Source organism: Talaromyces amestolkiae (assembly GCF_001896365.1).
Source record: "Talaromyces amestolkiae strain CIB chromosome Unknown scaffold27.1, whole genome shotgun sequence".
Lineage (NCBI taxonomy): Eukaryota > Fungi > Ascomycota > Eurotiomycetes > Eurotiales > Trichocomaceae > Talaromyces > Talaromyces amestolkiae.
The window spans coordinates 1-15,083 of NW_024468063.1; the positions used below are offsets into that span (position 1 = coordinate 1).

The 15,083-nt window shown below is 46.6% G+C and overlaps 6 protein-coding genes across 6 annotated transcripts; 4 read left to right on the forward strand and 2 right to left on the reverse strand.

Moving 5' to 3' along the window:
• Positions 1-3,613: 3,613 nt before the first annotated feature.
• BHQ10_009821 (uncharacterized protein) lies at positions 3,614-4,765 on the forward strand (the record flags this gene model as incomplete). The annotated part of the gene is made up of 1 exon (XM_040882778.1): positions 3,614-4,765. One exon carries the CDS (start codon positions 3,614-3,616, stop codon positions 4,763-4,765), a length of 1,152 nt encoding a protein of 383 aa, XP_040738323.1.
• A 492-nt stretch (positions 4,766-5,257) lies between these two features.
• Positions 5,258-6,548, forward strand: BHQ10_009822 (uncharacterized protein; the record flags this gene model as incomplete). Its single annotated transcript, XM_040882779.1, has 2 exons — positions 5,258-5,383; positions 5,439-6,548. 2 exons carry the CDS (start codon positions 5,258-5,260, stop codon positions 6,546-6,548), a joined length of 1,236 nt encoding a protein of 411 aa, XP_040738324.1.
• A 99-nt stretch (positions 6,549-6,647) lies between these two features.
• On the reverse strand, positions 6,648-7,892 carry BHQ10_009823 (uncharacterized protein; the record flags this gene model as incomplete). Its single annotated transcript, XM_040882780.1, has 4 exons — positions 6,648-6,903; positions 6,961-7,382; positions 7,428-7,495; positions 7,547-7,892. The coding sequence occupies 4 exons, from the start codon at positions 7,890-7,892 to the stop codon at positions 6,648-6,650; spliced, it is 1,092 nt and encodes a 363-aa protein (XP_040738325.1).
• A 2,406-nt stretch (positions 7,893-10,298) lies between these two features.
• BHQ10_009824 (uncharacterized protein) lies at positions 10,299-12,809 on the forward strand (the record flags this gene model as incomplete). Its single annotated transcript, XM_040882781.1, has 3 exons — positions 10,299-10,718; positions 10,773-11,492; positions 11,547-12,809. The coding sequence occupies 3 exons, from the start codon at positions 10,299-10,301 to the stop codon at positions 12,807-12,809; spliced, it is 2,403 nt and encodes an 800-aa protein (XP_040738326.1).
• Positions 12,810-13,145: 336 nt separating this feature from the next.
• BHQ10_009825 (uncharacterized protein) lies at positions 13,146-13,706 on the reverse strand (the record flags this gene model as incomplete). Its single annotated transcript, XM_040882782.1, has 3 exons — positions 13,146-13,226; positions 13,292-13,500; positions 13,586-13,706. The coding sequence occupies 3 exons, from the start codon at positions 13,704-13,706 to the stop codon at positions 13,146-13,148; spliced, it is 411 nt and encodes a 136-aa protein (XP_040738327.1).
• Positions 13,707-14,638: 932 nt separating this feature from the next.
• BHQ10_009826 (uncharacterized protein) lies at positions 14,639-15,075 on the forward strand (the record flags this gene model as incomplete). Its single annotated transcript, XM_040882783.1, has 2 exons — positions 14,639-14,725; positions 14,782-15,075. The coding sequence occupies 2 exons, from the start codon at positions 14,639-14,641 to the stop codon at positions 15,073-15,075; spliced, it is 381 nt and encodes a 126-aa protein (XP_040738328.1).
• Between the last annotated feature and the right edge of the window lie 8 nt (positions 15,076-15,083).

The following is a 15,083-nucleotide window of genomic DNA, read 5'->3' on the forward strand; positions in this document are numbered from 1 at the left end:
AATAAATCTTATATATCTTTACTAATTATATAAGTGCTATAAAATTATTAAAATTAAATAGATTAATAGTAATACTAATCTAGTAGATACTATAATAAAGAGTAAACCCTACTATATTTTAAAAGCACTTATTAATATAAATAAGCTTTATATTAAAATAAATGCTTAGATTAAATACTTAACTATACTATTAACTATATATTTATTAAAGTATAAAAATATAGTATTTATAGTACTAATTTCTATTATTATTAACTAGATTAATATATTATTTTATTATATTATTATTCCCTTACCCTAATTACCTAGATTATTATTTACTACTACTTTAACTATTTTTATTTATTATCTAATTAGTCTTAATATATATAAATTATATCTCTATTATTTCTATCTTTCTTTTCTTCTAAAAGTTATTAGTATTAAAATATTAATATTAATCTTAGATATCTAATTCTAATATTTAGTAATTATATATTTACTATATATACTCTAGTAAATAATTATTCCTTATTAAAGTATATATATATTATTTATATATTACTAAACCCTTAGTATCTTTTTTTATAGCAATCAGACATGAATTAGGAATTAAATATTGATTCTTTTATGTCTTATCTTTTAGGCTTATTAGACTAGCCTGTTCCTAATCCAATTAAGCTGATCTTAGACCGGACGAACCGACATTTATGAATAGTATTTATATTGTAGAAATACTAGATATCTACTGTATATTATATTTGAAATAAATAATACATTAAATATACAAGAGCAGCATATAAACGGTATACCTACCAATTACCAAAGCTTAATTTTCTAAATTTATATAATTATTAAAGCTTATAATAAGGCTTGATAAGGACTTTACTTGAAGAATATATATATTTGAGATACAGAGATACGTGTTTAGAATTATAGCTAATATACTATTATATTTTATTTTTTTTAAAATCGCAGTATAATATTGAAATATTATAGTAAAAATACCAAAATTACCACTAACCCGATTCTTACGGATAATATCACCCTTATATAGTTACGGTAATGTATTCAAAACTAACTAGTTGTGCCTTGAATGAGAAAAAATTAGCTGAAATTCCACACGTAGTTCACCAGCCGTAGCCGTGTTGCAATACACACGCTTCTTACATACCCTCGTTCTGTCAGGGAAGTGAATCCCAAGTATAACTGATACAACTATGAATATACTGAAGAAATCAACAATTGACCGGGAGATTGCTTCATTGATACGAAAAGTCAACCAGGAATCGCATTTCTTGCTATCACCAACTGGTAAGCGTGAAGCGGATTTAATATCCTACAACCCACAGAAGAAGATAGATTTCTTCAAGAAAATACTCTACAACCTAGAACTGCAACGAAGTGAACCGGATTGGGTCGTGATTGATCAGCAGGATCAGAATGATCATGATGAAATTTGGAAACATACAGACCCAGGACCAGATTTGAAAAGTGCCGATAGACTCCCTGCATCTGGCATACTTGGTAAATTCTCCTTGCTCTGTCTAAGTTATCAATAAGTTTTTCTCACTTTGTGAGTAGGTCTGTTAATTTCAGATGACAGTACAAACCACTATTATGGTAGCTCGTCTCTGTCCAAAATTGGGTTCATGTTATATCAATTACGATTCATGAGGAGGTTATACCAGTCACGCATAGTAGGGCTCGAGTCGGACATTGAGAAATATTCAGACACGACATGCGTGGCAGAGGTTGCGGCTATAAAGGAGAATATATATTTTTTTGAAAGGACAGCACACTACTTTGAATCAGTCCTAAATCGACATGCAACTGATTTGAAATTGTGCCGAGATTTTGAAGGAATACAGTCGTATTTAACAGGTATGCCCGTACACCCCCATTATAATAGGCCTTTTGGGATTAAATGATTTCCAAATATCTAGGGGGGAACAGCTATTCTGAGGAGCCCAAGAAACCACCAAGGACAGGCCGCCTGTCCATTAAAGTTCATTCAATCAAAGTCATTGATGATGTTGCTGTTTCTTCTGAGGGCAGCTTTGAAGTATCCATTCAATCCGATTTCGAATGGACGAACAGAATGGCCTGTCGAGTCAGTCACGCAGGCCAGGTGCAAGAGAAAGAGGCATTCTTTGAATGGAAAGAAATTGATACTCATGCTGCAATCCACTTATTTCTCTCCAAAAGAGATGAGAATACTGGAATTACTTCCACTCTTAGTCTCCTCATTCTACGTGTTCTTGACATCGTTGCTCATCTGGGTCATAATACACATAAGGATTCGATCCCTATCACTGCTTGGTTTTCGCTAGCTCCTGCTGGGAAAATTCATTTGACCATCAATTTCGGTAAGTTCTTCTTTAAACCCAGTGATTCGACTTTACAATTGATTTATTATTTTTAGCCGAGCACCCAGGACATTTAATGCAGATTTCAAGAGTCGATCAGTCAGCACAGCCAACAGAAGGTCAAAAAAGAGAGTCAGAGCACACTTTTTTAATGAAAGAGTTTGATAGCGAGATGCGATGCTCTGTTTGCGCTGAATTCTTATATCCCTTTTCACTAGCTGCGCAATGCATAACATGCAAAATGCTCTGTCACGTATGGTGTATGAACTCTAACTGGAGGTACCTTTTGTGGGTACCACCGTGTCTCAAAAACACATCATCCTCATCGTCGTCGTCGTCAGCAGTGAAACGAAAATCATACTATATGGATCAAGTTGATCTGAAATATGATTCTCATCAATGGATTCCATTTCTGAATCTGTCAGCTAATTGGTGCTCCCACTGTGGATACTCTCTATCTTTCGGACAAGGGAATCAGGAGGGTGCCAATCGACAATGTGCAGCATGTAAAATCACTTGTCATGCTCAGTGTCAAGGCCTTGTGGCGAAGGGATGCATCCTTCAAGATCTTGGGCCTCCGCCTTCGTCAATGATAACATGTCAAGACGATCCTTTCTTTGCCTCTCGGTCCCAGAGAACGTCTGAGACTCGGTCAAAGATTCGGACTAAGCCATATCTTGGTTGAACCCTCGCACGCCGGAAACGAACCTACGCCGATAACTGGTATTATTGAAAAGAACACAAATCATCAAAGACACCTTCGACAAACTAAACATTCTTTTCATGTTGAGGCTTGGCAATTGATATCGCCGAAGCCTGGCGTGCCTCGACTTAACGCTGTTTAAATAAGGTAGACATCAACGTCATGAGAAGCAATATATTTTTAAACCCGATATCCCCTTCACATCAACATCCAACAATATCAACGCTCGGTGCAGTTATTCCCTGATGAATTTCGTAATGCCCATCGTATCCTACTAGATTTGGAATTAAAATGTTCATGACTATACACAAAAATGGACATTTCGGTGTTTAAAGCCAAACTCCAGGTATTAAGCCCGCTGGCCCTACGTATATCGGGAACGGGTTTTCATTCCTGGCTCCGTACCCGATTGATTTTATTCGTCTTTACGATTGACGAAATTCTTATAAGTAGGCAGTGGAAAAGCGTTCAATTTGGGTGGTAAAATACTCTCTCAGTATCAATAACTAATTCCATCACTCAATCATCCAACTCTATCTACAACAAAAGTCGGTATCTCAAAATGTTACCTCCAACCCACAAAGCCCTAATCCTCACCCAAATCGGCTCCCCCTTACACGTCGACCCAATCCATCCCATGCCCCAACTTGTTCCCGGCAGCGCAATCGTCCAAGTCCTCTGCGCCCGCCTACTTTCCTACTCACGCGACATTTACAACGGTGTCAGGAAGTACACCTTGCCAACACCCTCCATTCCCGGCGGCGGCGCAATCGGTCGCGTCGTGGCGGTTGCAAACGACGCTACAAGCCTACAGACGGGCGACCTGGTGCTTTGCGACATCTACTTACGAGGCAGAGACAACAAGGACGTTGGCGCGTTGGTGGGTATTCACGATGGCCACTCGGCGGCTGCGAAGAGAATGGTTCATGGCGAGTGGCGCGATTCTACGTTTGCCGAATACGTGAAACTTCCGCTTGAGAATTGTTTCAAACTCGATGAGCGGAAACTCCTAGGCTCTTCATCGGTTTCTGATCCAGGTGTTGCGGGGTTGGGGTATTCAGCCGAACAGTTACTATACCTCGCATCCTTTGCGGTTCCGTACGGCGGTCTTCGAGACGTCGGACTTGATGTTTGTGAGACTGTACTCATTGCGCCTGCGACGGGTATGTTTGGCAGCGCTGCTGTCAGGGTTGCGCTGGCCATGGGCGCGAACGTTATCGCCATGGGCCGGAATGCCTCTGCACTAGAACAACTCAAATCGGACCATCTCAACAGCAGCCTGAGGGCAAGTGGTGGCCGGCTCGAAACAGTCCCCATAACGAACGACGTCCAAACCGACACGGCCGCAATCGCCAGCTTCGGTCTCCCAATTGATGTCTACTTCGACATTTCGCCGCCCTCGGCCTCAGATTCCACGCATCTGAGTAGCGGAATTTTATCGGTCAGACATGGTGGTCGCGTGTCGCTCATGGGCGGCATCAAAGGCGACGTAGCGCTGCCATTGGGCTACGTAATGCACGCCAACATGACCATCAAGGGCAAATGGATGTACGAGCGCGACGACATCCTGAAACTCATCAAATTGGTCGAGAGTGGGAGACTGAGAGTTGATTACGGGAGCGTGAAGAAGTATGCCCTGGAGCAGTGGGAGGAGGCATTCGAGGTTGCGGCGAGCGAAGCTGGGCCGGGGAAAGTGGTTGCGTTGGTTCCTTAACTCGGCTTCTATTACTGTACCTGTCATAAGCTTCGAAGCAATTTATCGAGATAAGCAGTTGATGTCAATTGAATTACACAAACAAAGAGAAATTTGAAATTCGGCGAGTTCCGACGTAGTACAAGGAAGTGTAAAAGACCTTCCGCATCAGTCTTGCTTCAAATCCTGCCTTCGTATTCTTTCTTATCTGGTGGATATGAGTGGGTATTTAATTATTAGTGCGCAAATTTTCAATCAGATTGTGCCTGGCAGAGATACGCACTGACTCACTCCACTTGCTAAAAGCTAAGAGTAAGAACAAGCCAATAAATTAGTTTATTGCGTGGAAGCTTGGCTGATAGGCGTGATGTTACCTGATAAGGAAAGCATAACGGAGATCCCGATTTTGAGATCTTTTTTGCTGTATATAAACAATTAAACATCCTAGTCTCTTTCTCCGTAGTTGAGTCAATTGTATACCTACACCTAAACTGTAGCTGTCAATTGGTTAAAATGGTCTCCCTCAGACAGATCCTGGCTGGACTGGCCATTGTGCCTGCCGCTCTCGTGAGCGCAGCACCCGTCGACGAGCGCTGCGACTGCGACAAGCCTGCCCCGAAAGTCTTCATAATTTCAATGGTATTTCTTTCCGCATCAAACACCCCATCCAGAACATACAATTAATCAAAGACAGTTCGCCCCCGAAGGAGAAGTATGGTGGGGAATCCCCGACTTCAATATCCTCGCCCACAACATCACTGTCCCAGGCCTGTCGCCTCTGTTCCCACACGTCCACTGCACCGAGGACCACGAAATCTGCCAACTGATCACCGGTGAAAGCGAAATCAACGCCGCTACATCAATTACGTCGCTCGCATTCAGTGACAAATTCGATCTAACAAACACCTACTTCTTCATCGGCGGTATCGCCGGCATCAGCCCCGAAGTCGCAACCACAGGCTCCGTAACCTTTGCCCGTTACGCCGTGCAAGTAGCGCTGCAATATGAACTCGATGCACGCGAAATGCCATCCAACTGGTCAACGGGCTACTTTGCGCAGGGCTCGTATGGTCCCGACCAATACCCCGAAAGTATCTACGGCACCGAAGTCTTCGAAGTCAACGACAACCTCCGCTCCAAAGCCGTCGCATTTGCGCGCCAGGGCAATCTGACAGATAGCGCGCAGGCAGCTTCCTACCGCGCAAACTATCTCAACGGTGACGGCGCAACAATCTACCGCGCCGGCGCTGCTGCGCCTTCCGTGGTGGAATGCGACGTCGCTACGTCCGATGTTTACTATACTGGAAACCTGCTAAGTGAAGCATTCGCCAACACAACCGCGCTCTTCACAAACGGGACGGGCACATACTGCAGCACAGCGCAGGAAGACAATGCCACGCTCGAATCATTGTTGCGTGCTGCACTCCACAAGCGCGTCGATTTCGCGCGAATCATTGTCATGCGCACGGCTTCGGACTTTGATCGTCCATACCCTGGCGAAGATGCGGCGTATCACATCCTGTATGCAAATCAGGATGGATTCGAGATTGCGATCCAGAACATCTACAATGCTGGCGTGCATGTCGTAAAGGGGATTTTGGCAGAGTGGAAAGAGACGTTTGAGTGTGGTGTCAAAGCGGACAATTACATTGGAGACATCTTTGGTACGCTGGGCGGAAATCCTAATTTTGGGCCTGGAAGGACAATTGCGTTGAGTGAGGGTGGAGCGTTGTTGACCAAGAGGGGAGCTAGCCAAAAGATGAGGTCGATGAGGCAGAGGGGTGTTGTTTTGGCCCGGCCTTAAAGTCATTTTAACAAAAACCCCGGAAGAACCGTGGATGTAAAAACATAGTCTATTATCATTATCGTCATTGTAGAGTATATATATATAGTACATGCGAATTCAAGTCTCTATATCTACTTGAAGTTTGGGAACGTAAAAGGTCACATTCTGATCGGCGGAGTACGCTTCGGATCCAAAGCCGAATACGCCCATGTAATCGCTCGTCGAAGGGTAGCGCGTGCCAGTCTTGCTGGTCAGTGCGGTGATGAGTGGTGAGATGTCACCCGTAAACGACTCTGTGGTCTCGGAAGCGACCCATGTGTATACATGCTGGAGGACGCCTTGGCTGGCAGTGTGGTTGCCGTAGTAGAGGTCGCTGTATACGTCAGCACTGCTATATCGATCTATAAATAAAGGACAGAGAAAAACGTACAAGGTAGTTGTGTTGACAATCTTTGTGTCTACGATACCAGAGGCGTTACCAATGGTCTGCGCGGCATCGCCGTAATGAGCAAACCACACCATGATTTCGTACTCGGAGATTGTGCTGTCAGTGGCATTCTCTTTGATACTGTCGAAAAACATATCGATGGCAACGTTGGTGTTGAGGGAGACGGAGTCAAACTCCGGCGTGTCGGAAGTATCTTTGGGTGTGTCGCCCAGGGCGTATGTCCACGCCAAGTCGACATTCAATGATTTTAAGTCTGACAGTGTCACGGGTAATCCATCGGCTACCTCGACGTTGGGGTAGCCGTGCACTGGTTGGGTCGATGGAAAGGGTGTGTATTGCCAGGTGACTGACCACTCGGGCGCGGATAATTTTGTGGGATATGTCTCGTTGAGGAATGTGGTGACCTAACTATGTCAGTTGGGGTCGATATGACCATGGCCGACACTCACATTCATGCACATTTGGGAATCGGCGTCAGTACCACCGGCAGCGGCAACACCCCATTGATTAGGATTGACTATAGTCTCTTGTCAGCTATCGTCCGTATCCCGCGTTCAAGACGACTCACGTGAGTAGTTCAATCCCCCCTTCGCCGGCGGCAGAATTCCCAGCGATAAATTGCAATACCGCGACAGCGTTACTCCCAACTCTGTTTCATTGTAGTGACTTCCTTGGGCAATAGCACCAGTACTATCCGACCAAGAACTTCCTCCTGATGACCCAGAGCCTCCAGAACCCCCAGAACCTCCACTTCCACCACTGCTGCCGCCGGTGCCACTATTGCTGTCGCCGCCGCTGAACAATGGCGCTTGGCCGGATGCTTGTCGTGATGCGTCGATGCCGAAGAGGACGCCGAGGGTGCTGCCGATTGGGATGGCTATGAGGCCTGCGTTGACGATCCAGCGGAAGACCATGCTGGACTTGGCTTAACAGCTATCTATACTGTGACGAGAATGAGTTGTATTAGGAGAACTCAGTAGCAGTATAATCGCAGTGAATCGTAAAACGCGGCCGGTAGCAGTCAGTCGTGGCTAGTTGCAATCAGTCGCTGGTGTCTATGTGACTGTAATCAAAAGTGAGACAAAGATACGCATAGATAAAACTACGCAAGTGGTGCTCCTGGCAATCTGTAAGGGTGTCCACGGACTACGGGGCGCGGCCAATGGCAGATGCGCAGCCGGCTTATCAGCGCCGGGCCTGAATCAGGTGAGCCGCTACTATTCTTAGCCTGTTAATCTTCCCCTGACTATTGCTCCAAGTTCTTTGTACTATTATTACTACTATGGACGTATCTAACAGTGCTACCATACGTAAGGGCCAGTCAGCGCGTCGCGTTGCATCAAATTTTCATCCAGTCCCACTTGAATTCTAATTGCAGGTTTTCTTCTTTTTTTTCTTTCTTTTCTTTTTCTAGCTTGTACTATGTAAGTAAGTTGTCCGGCTTGGTCAAACTGGTTGAAGACTTTTCGTGTCTTATCCACAGCCCACAAAAGCAAGTCCACAATGGCTCACAGAGCCGCCAAGCCTCAGGCCGGGCAGTGGTACCTGGATCGGTATTGCTGGTACGGACGGTACCGGAAGACCGGCAGCGGCCAATCAGACACTAATCCAGCAGTGTTATCGATACCGCCGTGGGATTCCAGCCTATCGCCGGTACGGTAATTACGCATGAACCGTACTTATAGTACAGGAGGAAAAGGGGCGAGGCAGTCCCACTAAGCCACAGCGGGCCTCCGTACTGGTCATGACGATGACGTTCGCTGTTTGCATCCTACGAGTATAAATGCACGCAGTAGATAGTAGAGAGTACAGTACGACTAGATGGCTTGGCTATCCACTCGACGTGTAGTGCAGCGTCCATCACCTGCCTCTGCAGCCGCATTTGCAATTTCCTATTCTGCGTTGGGCAGACTCGATGTGCAGTGTGAACTGCTGGGGATGTGCATCGAAGACACTGCCTCGACGACTGGGTATGCGTAACTGACCCGTAATGACAAGTCGTGTACGTACTTTGTACGACTATGCCTACGTACTCTGGGGGCTGATGATGAAATGGATGGAGCGGAGGATCCAAGGATGCAACTGAATGAAACGGCTGACCTTAACACCGCCAGCCTAGTCCTACAGGGCTATTGTGGTGCTCTTAAGGCTGCCGGCAACGGAGACTCATTGATGACTTGCCGATGACTTGCCACCTAGGGAGAACGCACAGTAGGAACAGGCAGCGTACGTAAATAGTACTGTACAGATTACTCCGTACACGTACAGAAACCCGATTTATACACCCGCGCTAAGTGGGCCCACAATGGATACATGACAGGGATCATTAGCCAATTACAATAATACTTTATAAGCACATCCCTCAATATAGACACAATTTCACATTAATGTCTCCCATATAACTGTGCTTCTAGCCAGTTTAATCACGTGTAGATCACGTGTAATAGATATGGCAGGCTTAGAATGAGGCTAGTAAAAGCACACCTGAGATAATAGCACCAAAAATCTCTGCCTGAAATAGGTGCTTACATAGTATATCCAAGGGTTACCGCAATTAGTCGTCGATCGAAGTGAAACATTTGTGCGCCAGCGAGACGCTACTGCGAGCCCTAGAACCGATCAGGTACGCATGGGGCGCCCACCACAGATAGTGTGTTCTAACAGGCCAATTGCGGCTGCAAGCGGAAGCTTCTCTTTTTTACCTCGGCCAATCGTGTTCTCCCGAAGTATACTGAATTTTCCCAATCGGGCCAGGACCCACCGTCATCATGAGACGATTTGATCTTGCACTATGATTGGTCATAATGACTCAAATGGTTGTATTTTGTCCGTACGGACCATGTTACCAGTCAGTTTTACTATGTATTATCCTGTCTGATACTCGATCATTCGGCGAATCACCGCGTCTTAATATGTACTCACTATATACCACTATACCAGTGTATCCACGATGTATCCAGTACCGACCGTATCGTACCGTCTGGTCCAGAGATAAGCCATCCGTGGGCCGGCCAATGTCTCATCCATCTTCTCTCCTCTTTTCTTGTTTGCTCTTTACTGTTTGCTCACACGAGCTTCCACTGCCAGTCCTCCTCAAGGTATAGTCGAGCAACTTTGAGTTGAGTTCTGCTGCTTCTGCTTACATATGTTTTGACTTCTTACTGCCAACTCCCACACTCGTTTACATCTGATTGTTTGACGTACACATAACTACAATTTTCGACGACCAGACGAGGCCGCTTATCGCCTCGATGAACTATTAATCAGCCTACCGCTACACTCGCTACACTCGCTATAACTCTGTCGACGTTGACAACACAATGAGTGGCTATCATAATGGCCACTACGGGGGACCGACCTCCCCCTACGCTAATGGAAATAATGGAAATGCAAACCCCAACGCTTACTACGGAAACAACAACTACGGATACGGCGAAGAAATGGTCGAATTCGATGTGCTGAATCATGGCCATGGCCACGGCCACGACGCCGCATACATGAACAGTGTGAATATGAACGACAGCTACGACCCGAACGAACGGCCTATGGGCCGATCGCCGCCCAAACCGGTCAGACCGGGTTTGCAGCCAGCTGAAGACTTCGTTTCGCCCGTTGGAACACCTCTAGGCACGCCAGGTGCTCATCAAGTGGGCTGGCCGCTGCCGAGTCGAAGAGGACACGACTCGTTTCATAGTGTGTCGAGTACACCTGCCGGGTCGAGATCAGCTACTCCTGCATTCGTATGTCTTCCTTAGCTAACAAAAGATGGATTTCAATGCTGACAGAGTCGGCAGTACCAAAATAACCAGAGTTTCCAAAGCCACCAAAGTCTGGCGGCGCTTGTCGACCAACCCCCTTCCCCGTTGTACGCAAAAGATTGGGTCCAACAAGGCTCGATCGCACGCGTCGCTGACCGAGACGATGCTGATATCTGGAAAGGCTGGCGACGATATGTGTACATGCTTGTACCGTTTTTGACCTTTGGCAACACAGCTATCTATGTTTTTTACCTCGCCTTGCGTATTACGTGCGTTATTCTCGCTCAGAAAGCCTCTCACCAGACTTATGCTGGTGCATGGGTGTTTATCGCGCTAGAATTGGCTACTGCGATCCCGTCTATGATGCACAATGCCTGGACTATGTGGGCGTTGAAAGGACGACAGCGTCCTAAGCTGCGACTTACGGGAGACGACTGCCCGAATGTGGATGTTTTTATTACTTGCTGTGGTGAGGAAGACGAGGTCGTCATCGACACTGTCCACGCTGCGGCCGATCAGGACTATCCTATCGACAAATTCAGGGTTATCGTGCTAGATGATGCCAAGTCGTCCAGCCTCGAGGCGTCGGTGCGTCAATTAGCGCTGACGTATCCAAATGTGCACTACATGGCTCGAACCAAGATCCCTGGCGTGCCGCATCACTTCAAGGCTGGTAATCTCAACTACGGTCTGGAGCAGACCCGTCTGATGCCGGGTGGAGCTGGTCAATTCATGGCTGCTCTTGATGCTGATATGGTAATTTCCCTCTAGATACAGTTTCAGAAAGAATACCCCTTGCTGACTAGACAGATCCCCGAACAACAATGGCTCCGCGCGACTCTCCCTCACTTGCTGATCGACCCCAAGATGGCCCTTGTCTGTCCCCCACAGCTTTTCTACAACTGCCCCCCTGCCGATCCCTTGGCACAGAGCTTGGACTTTTTCGTACATGTCATCGAACCGATCAAGGACGCTCTTGGCGTCGCCTGGTGCACCGGTTCTGGGTATGTTGTTCGTCGCGAGGCTTTGGATGATATTGGTCAATTTCCTCTTGGTTCTTTGGCTGAGGATGTCGCTACTTCGACGCTGATGCTGGGTAAGGGATGGAAGACTGCGTATATTCATGAAGCTTTGCAGTTTGGTACTGTTCCGGAAGATTATGGCGGTCACTTGAAGCAGCGTACTCGATGGGCTATCGGTACTGTCGACACTGCATTTAAGCTCAAGTTCTGTCTCTGGGGCGACGCCATCAAGCAAATGTCTTTTGCCCAGCGATTTTCTGGTTTCTTGTACGCCACTCTCAGTCTGTACACTATTTTGCTCACCGCTTCTCTTTTCGCCATTCCGATTATTTTGATTTGGGGCCGCCCTCTTGTTGCCTATGCCACTACGGAACAACTCAAATATTTGATCTGGGCCTGCTTCGCATCAACCATGAGTAACCGTCTTTGCGAGTTTGCGTTGTTTATTCCCGCCGGCTACCACACCGGTCAGCGCGGTTCCCGCTATGGCATGTGGATGTCGCCCTATCTCGCATTGTGCATCATCCGATCTTTCTTCCTCCCCAAATGGCTCGGCGGACAAACCCAAGCCTTCAAGCCTACAGGTTCCTTGGGCTCCGCGCTGGAAGAACGTGACCCCAAACGCCGCAAGGGAATGGTTCGTCGTCTCTGGACCATTCTGGTGAACTACATGGCCATGTTCCATTTCGCATTCGTCTACATGACCATCGTCGCCGTGTGCCTGTCGTCTTATCGCTGCTTCTACCAGAATGATCCCAACAACTTCAAGAATATTCTCTTGTGTCTGATCACGCACGCTTTCTGGCCACCCGTCACATTTTTGTTCGTGATCACCTCCCTCTGGACACCCATCTCGTACGCCATCGATCCACCTTCAATGCCTGATCGCGAAGACCTGTTGAAGCGCGACCCCAAAACCGGCGTTGCGCATCCAACCCCTGAAAGCAAGAAAATCGCCTTCGCAGGCCAAGAAGCCTGGTTCGAGTTTGAGTACACATTTGCGACATTATTCACAATCTTTGTGTTTGTCTATTCCTTCTTCTATATCTGATCTGCATGTACGATACTTTCTCTATTCGATCTATACATATAAACCGTCCAGCCTTTTGTTTTATGACATTTCTGATATGTTGGAGTCTTTTTTTTGATATTGGGTGGATTCATCTGCCTGCTCTGCATACATGCCAGCATGTATCAAGAGGGCAGTCGGGATACGACAGCGGGCTTGAAAGAACTTTTCTCTTCTACACATTCATCAACCTTGGAAGCTATAATTGATGTACGACTGGCGTTTTGTTCATAGAATTCTTCATCATTTCCATTTTCACTATATATCATCCTCTTCCTCCCACTCTATATTCGTAGGTTTTTTGGTCGTGGAGGCATTTTAAGAAGGCATGTGCTCAAACGCGTTGGGTAAACTCTCCTTGATGAAAGGCAGTTTCCCGACAGTCCAGATCTCGGTATCCTATCCACCCACCCAATTAGCCCACGTTTCTCTCCAATGACTCCTGCAATGGGATAGAAACTTACAGGCTTGAGATTCTTCTTGATTTCACTATCCAACGTGCCCGCTTTGATAGCAATAATCTCCGGCGCAGCATCCGGGTCATGCGCAATGGGGGATCCGCATTCGCTGCAGAAAATACGATGAACGGCCTTTCCGCTTGAGCCTTTACCGGCCCAGGACTTGGTGGGGCCGTTGATTGTGAGCTTTGCTTTGGGGACGACTGCGACCAATGCTACACAAAATCACATACGTTAGTCAGGGGATTGTAAAAAAGAAAAGGATGGCTGAAAAGGTGAGAGGAGATGGTGGGTACATACAGTATGCAGAGCCGGTCTGGCGCTGGCAGTCGTCGCAGTGGTCGTAGCCTGTGAGGAGGGGCGCGTCGACGTCAATGGAGTATGTGACGGCGCCGCAGAGGCAGTGACCTGTGAGAGGCATGTTGGTGTCTATCGATTCGATTTTCTTAGGGAATTGATTGATTGGTGAGTGATTGATTGAGTGATGAGAAAGGAGTACCTTGTAGACGAGGTGTGGTGTGGTCGAGGGGTATAAATACTTCGAACTTCTTCCTCCCCGATAGAGGGAGGGGTCACTAAAGTGGAATGAAGTATACGACGTCACGGAGTTGCGGAGTGACGGAGTGGGCTCCTATCAACTAACTTAAGTTCTAGCTAATGGCTTACTCAGATCGCTTACCTACTTACAGCATGCACGTACTAACGGCGAAACAAAATGATTTGGAATTGTGCAGCTGCCGCCCTTTGATTCGTTATTTATGCTCGAACTGTATATGCGGCTGATCGATATGATTTGGAATTGTTTTGTTGATCCACCTGCAGTTGCGCTCAACGTGGTTTTCCGATCTGTCAATGCGCCCGATTTGTCATTCGGAGTTGCGGTATTTAGTACGCTCTGTGCAAGTGTGGATGTGCGTTGAATCGAAGATAGCAGTGTTGAGGATTAGAGGTGGCGCATTGAATACGCAGGTTGTTGAGGTTAGGTTGAATTGGTGGGAGTATCGGCGAGATAAGGTGAAGTGCTCAGATGGTGGCACAGGATCGAAAGATGGATCAGATTTGGAAATGCAGATGATGAGATTGATCGATTGATGTTGTTCTTCGACTCATTGTTTGATTACTCTGTACTTGTGCGCCGTAGGAGAGATTTTTGATCTTATCGCATCTCAATCAAGATAGTAATTGCTGCCTCAGGCACCAGGCCGTAGTGTACAGCCGTAGACACAGCTAGGCAGCAGTTTAACTACCACAACACTCCAAAGATTAATTCTTGCTACCAATTATATCTTCGATCCAATCCTAGGATATAGAACAGCATTGAATATTGAATATACAAAAGTCAGCACAAGAACAATGGGTACCTCCATCCCTACCGAAGCAGCGCCGGCATACGAGGAGCTCTTTGCGGGGCACGAAAGACCCGGCAATACTTCCTCTGGCGTGCGTCCCCATTCTTCCATCCTCTACCAATGACCTCTACTAAGACTGAAGTACAGTACACATCCATCCCCCAAGCCGACCTCCTGCAACCCGAAGAAATCGACATTGAGCAACAGCAACAACAATCCGACGATGTACACCTTCACCAACACCAACACACCGAAGACGGCGACAGGGTAGACAGAGGAGAAGGACACATCCACTGCACCGCCTGCGACCGCCTCCTCGAGCGCAAAGAGCAACGCATAAATCAGCGGCATTGCTGCACCATGGTCGCTGTGACGTTCATGGTCATATTTATATGTTTAATGGTTTTGGGATTCGGAATAACCGTCGCTATAAAGCATTGATACCATTG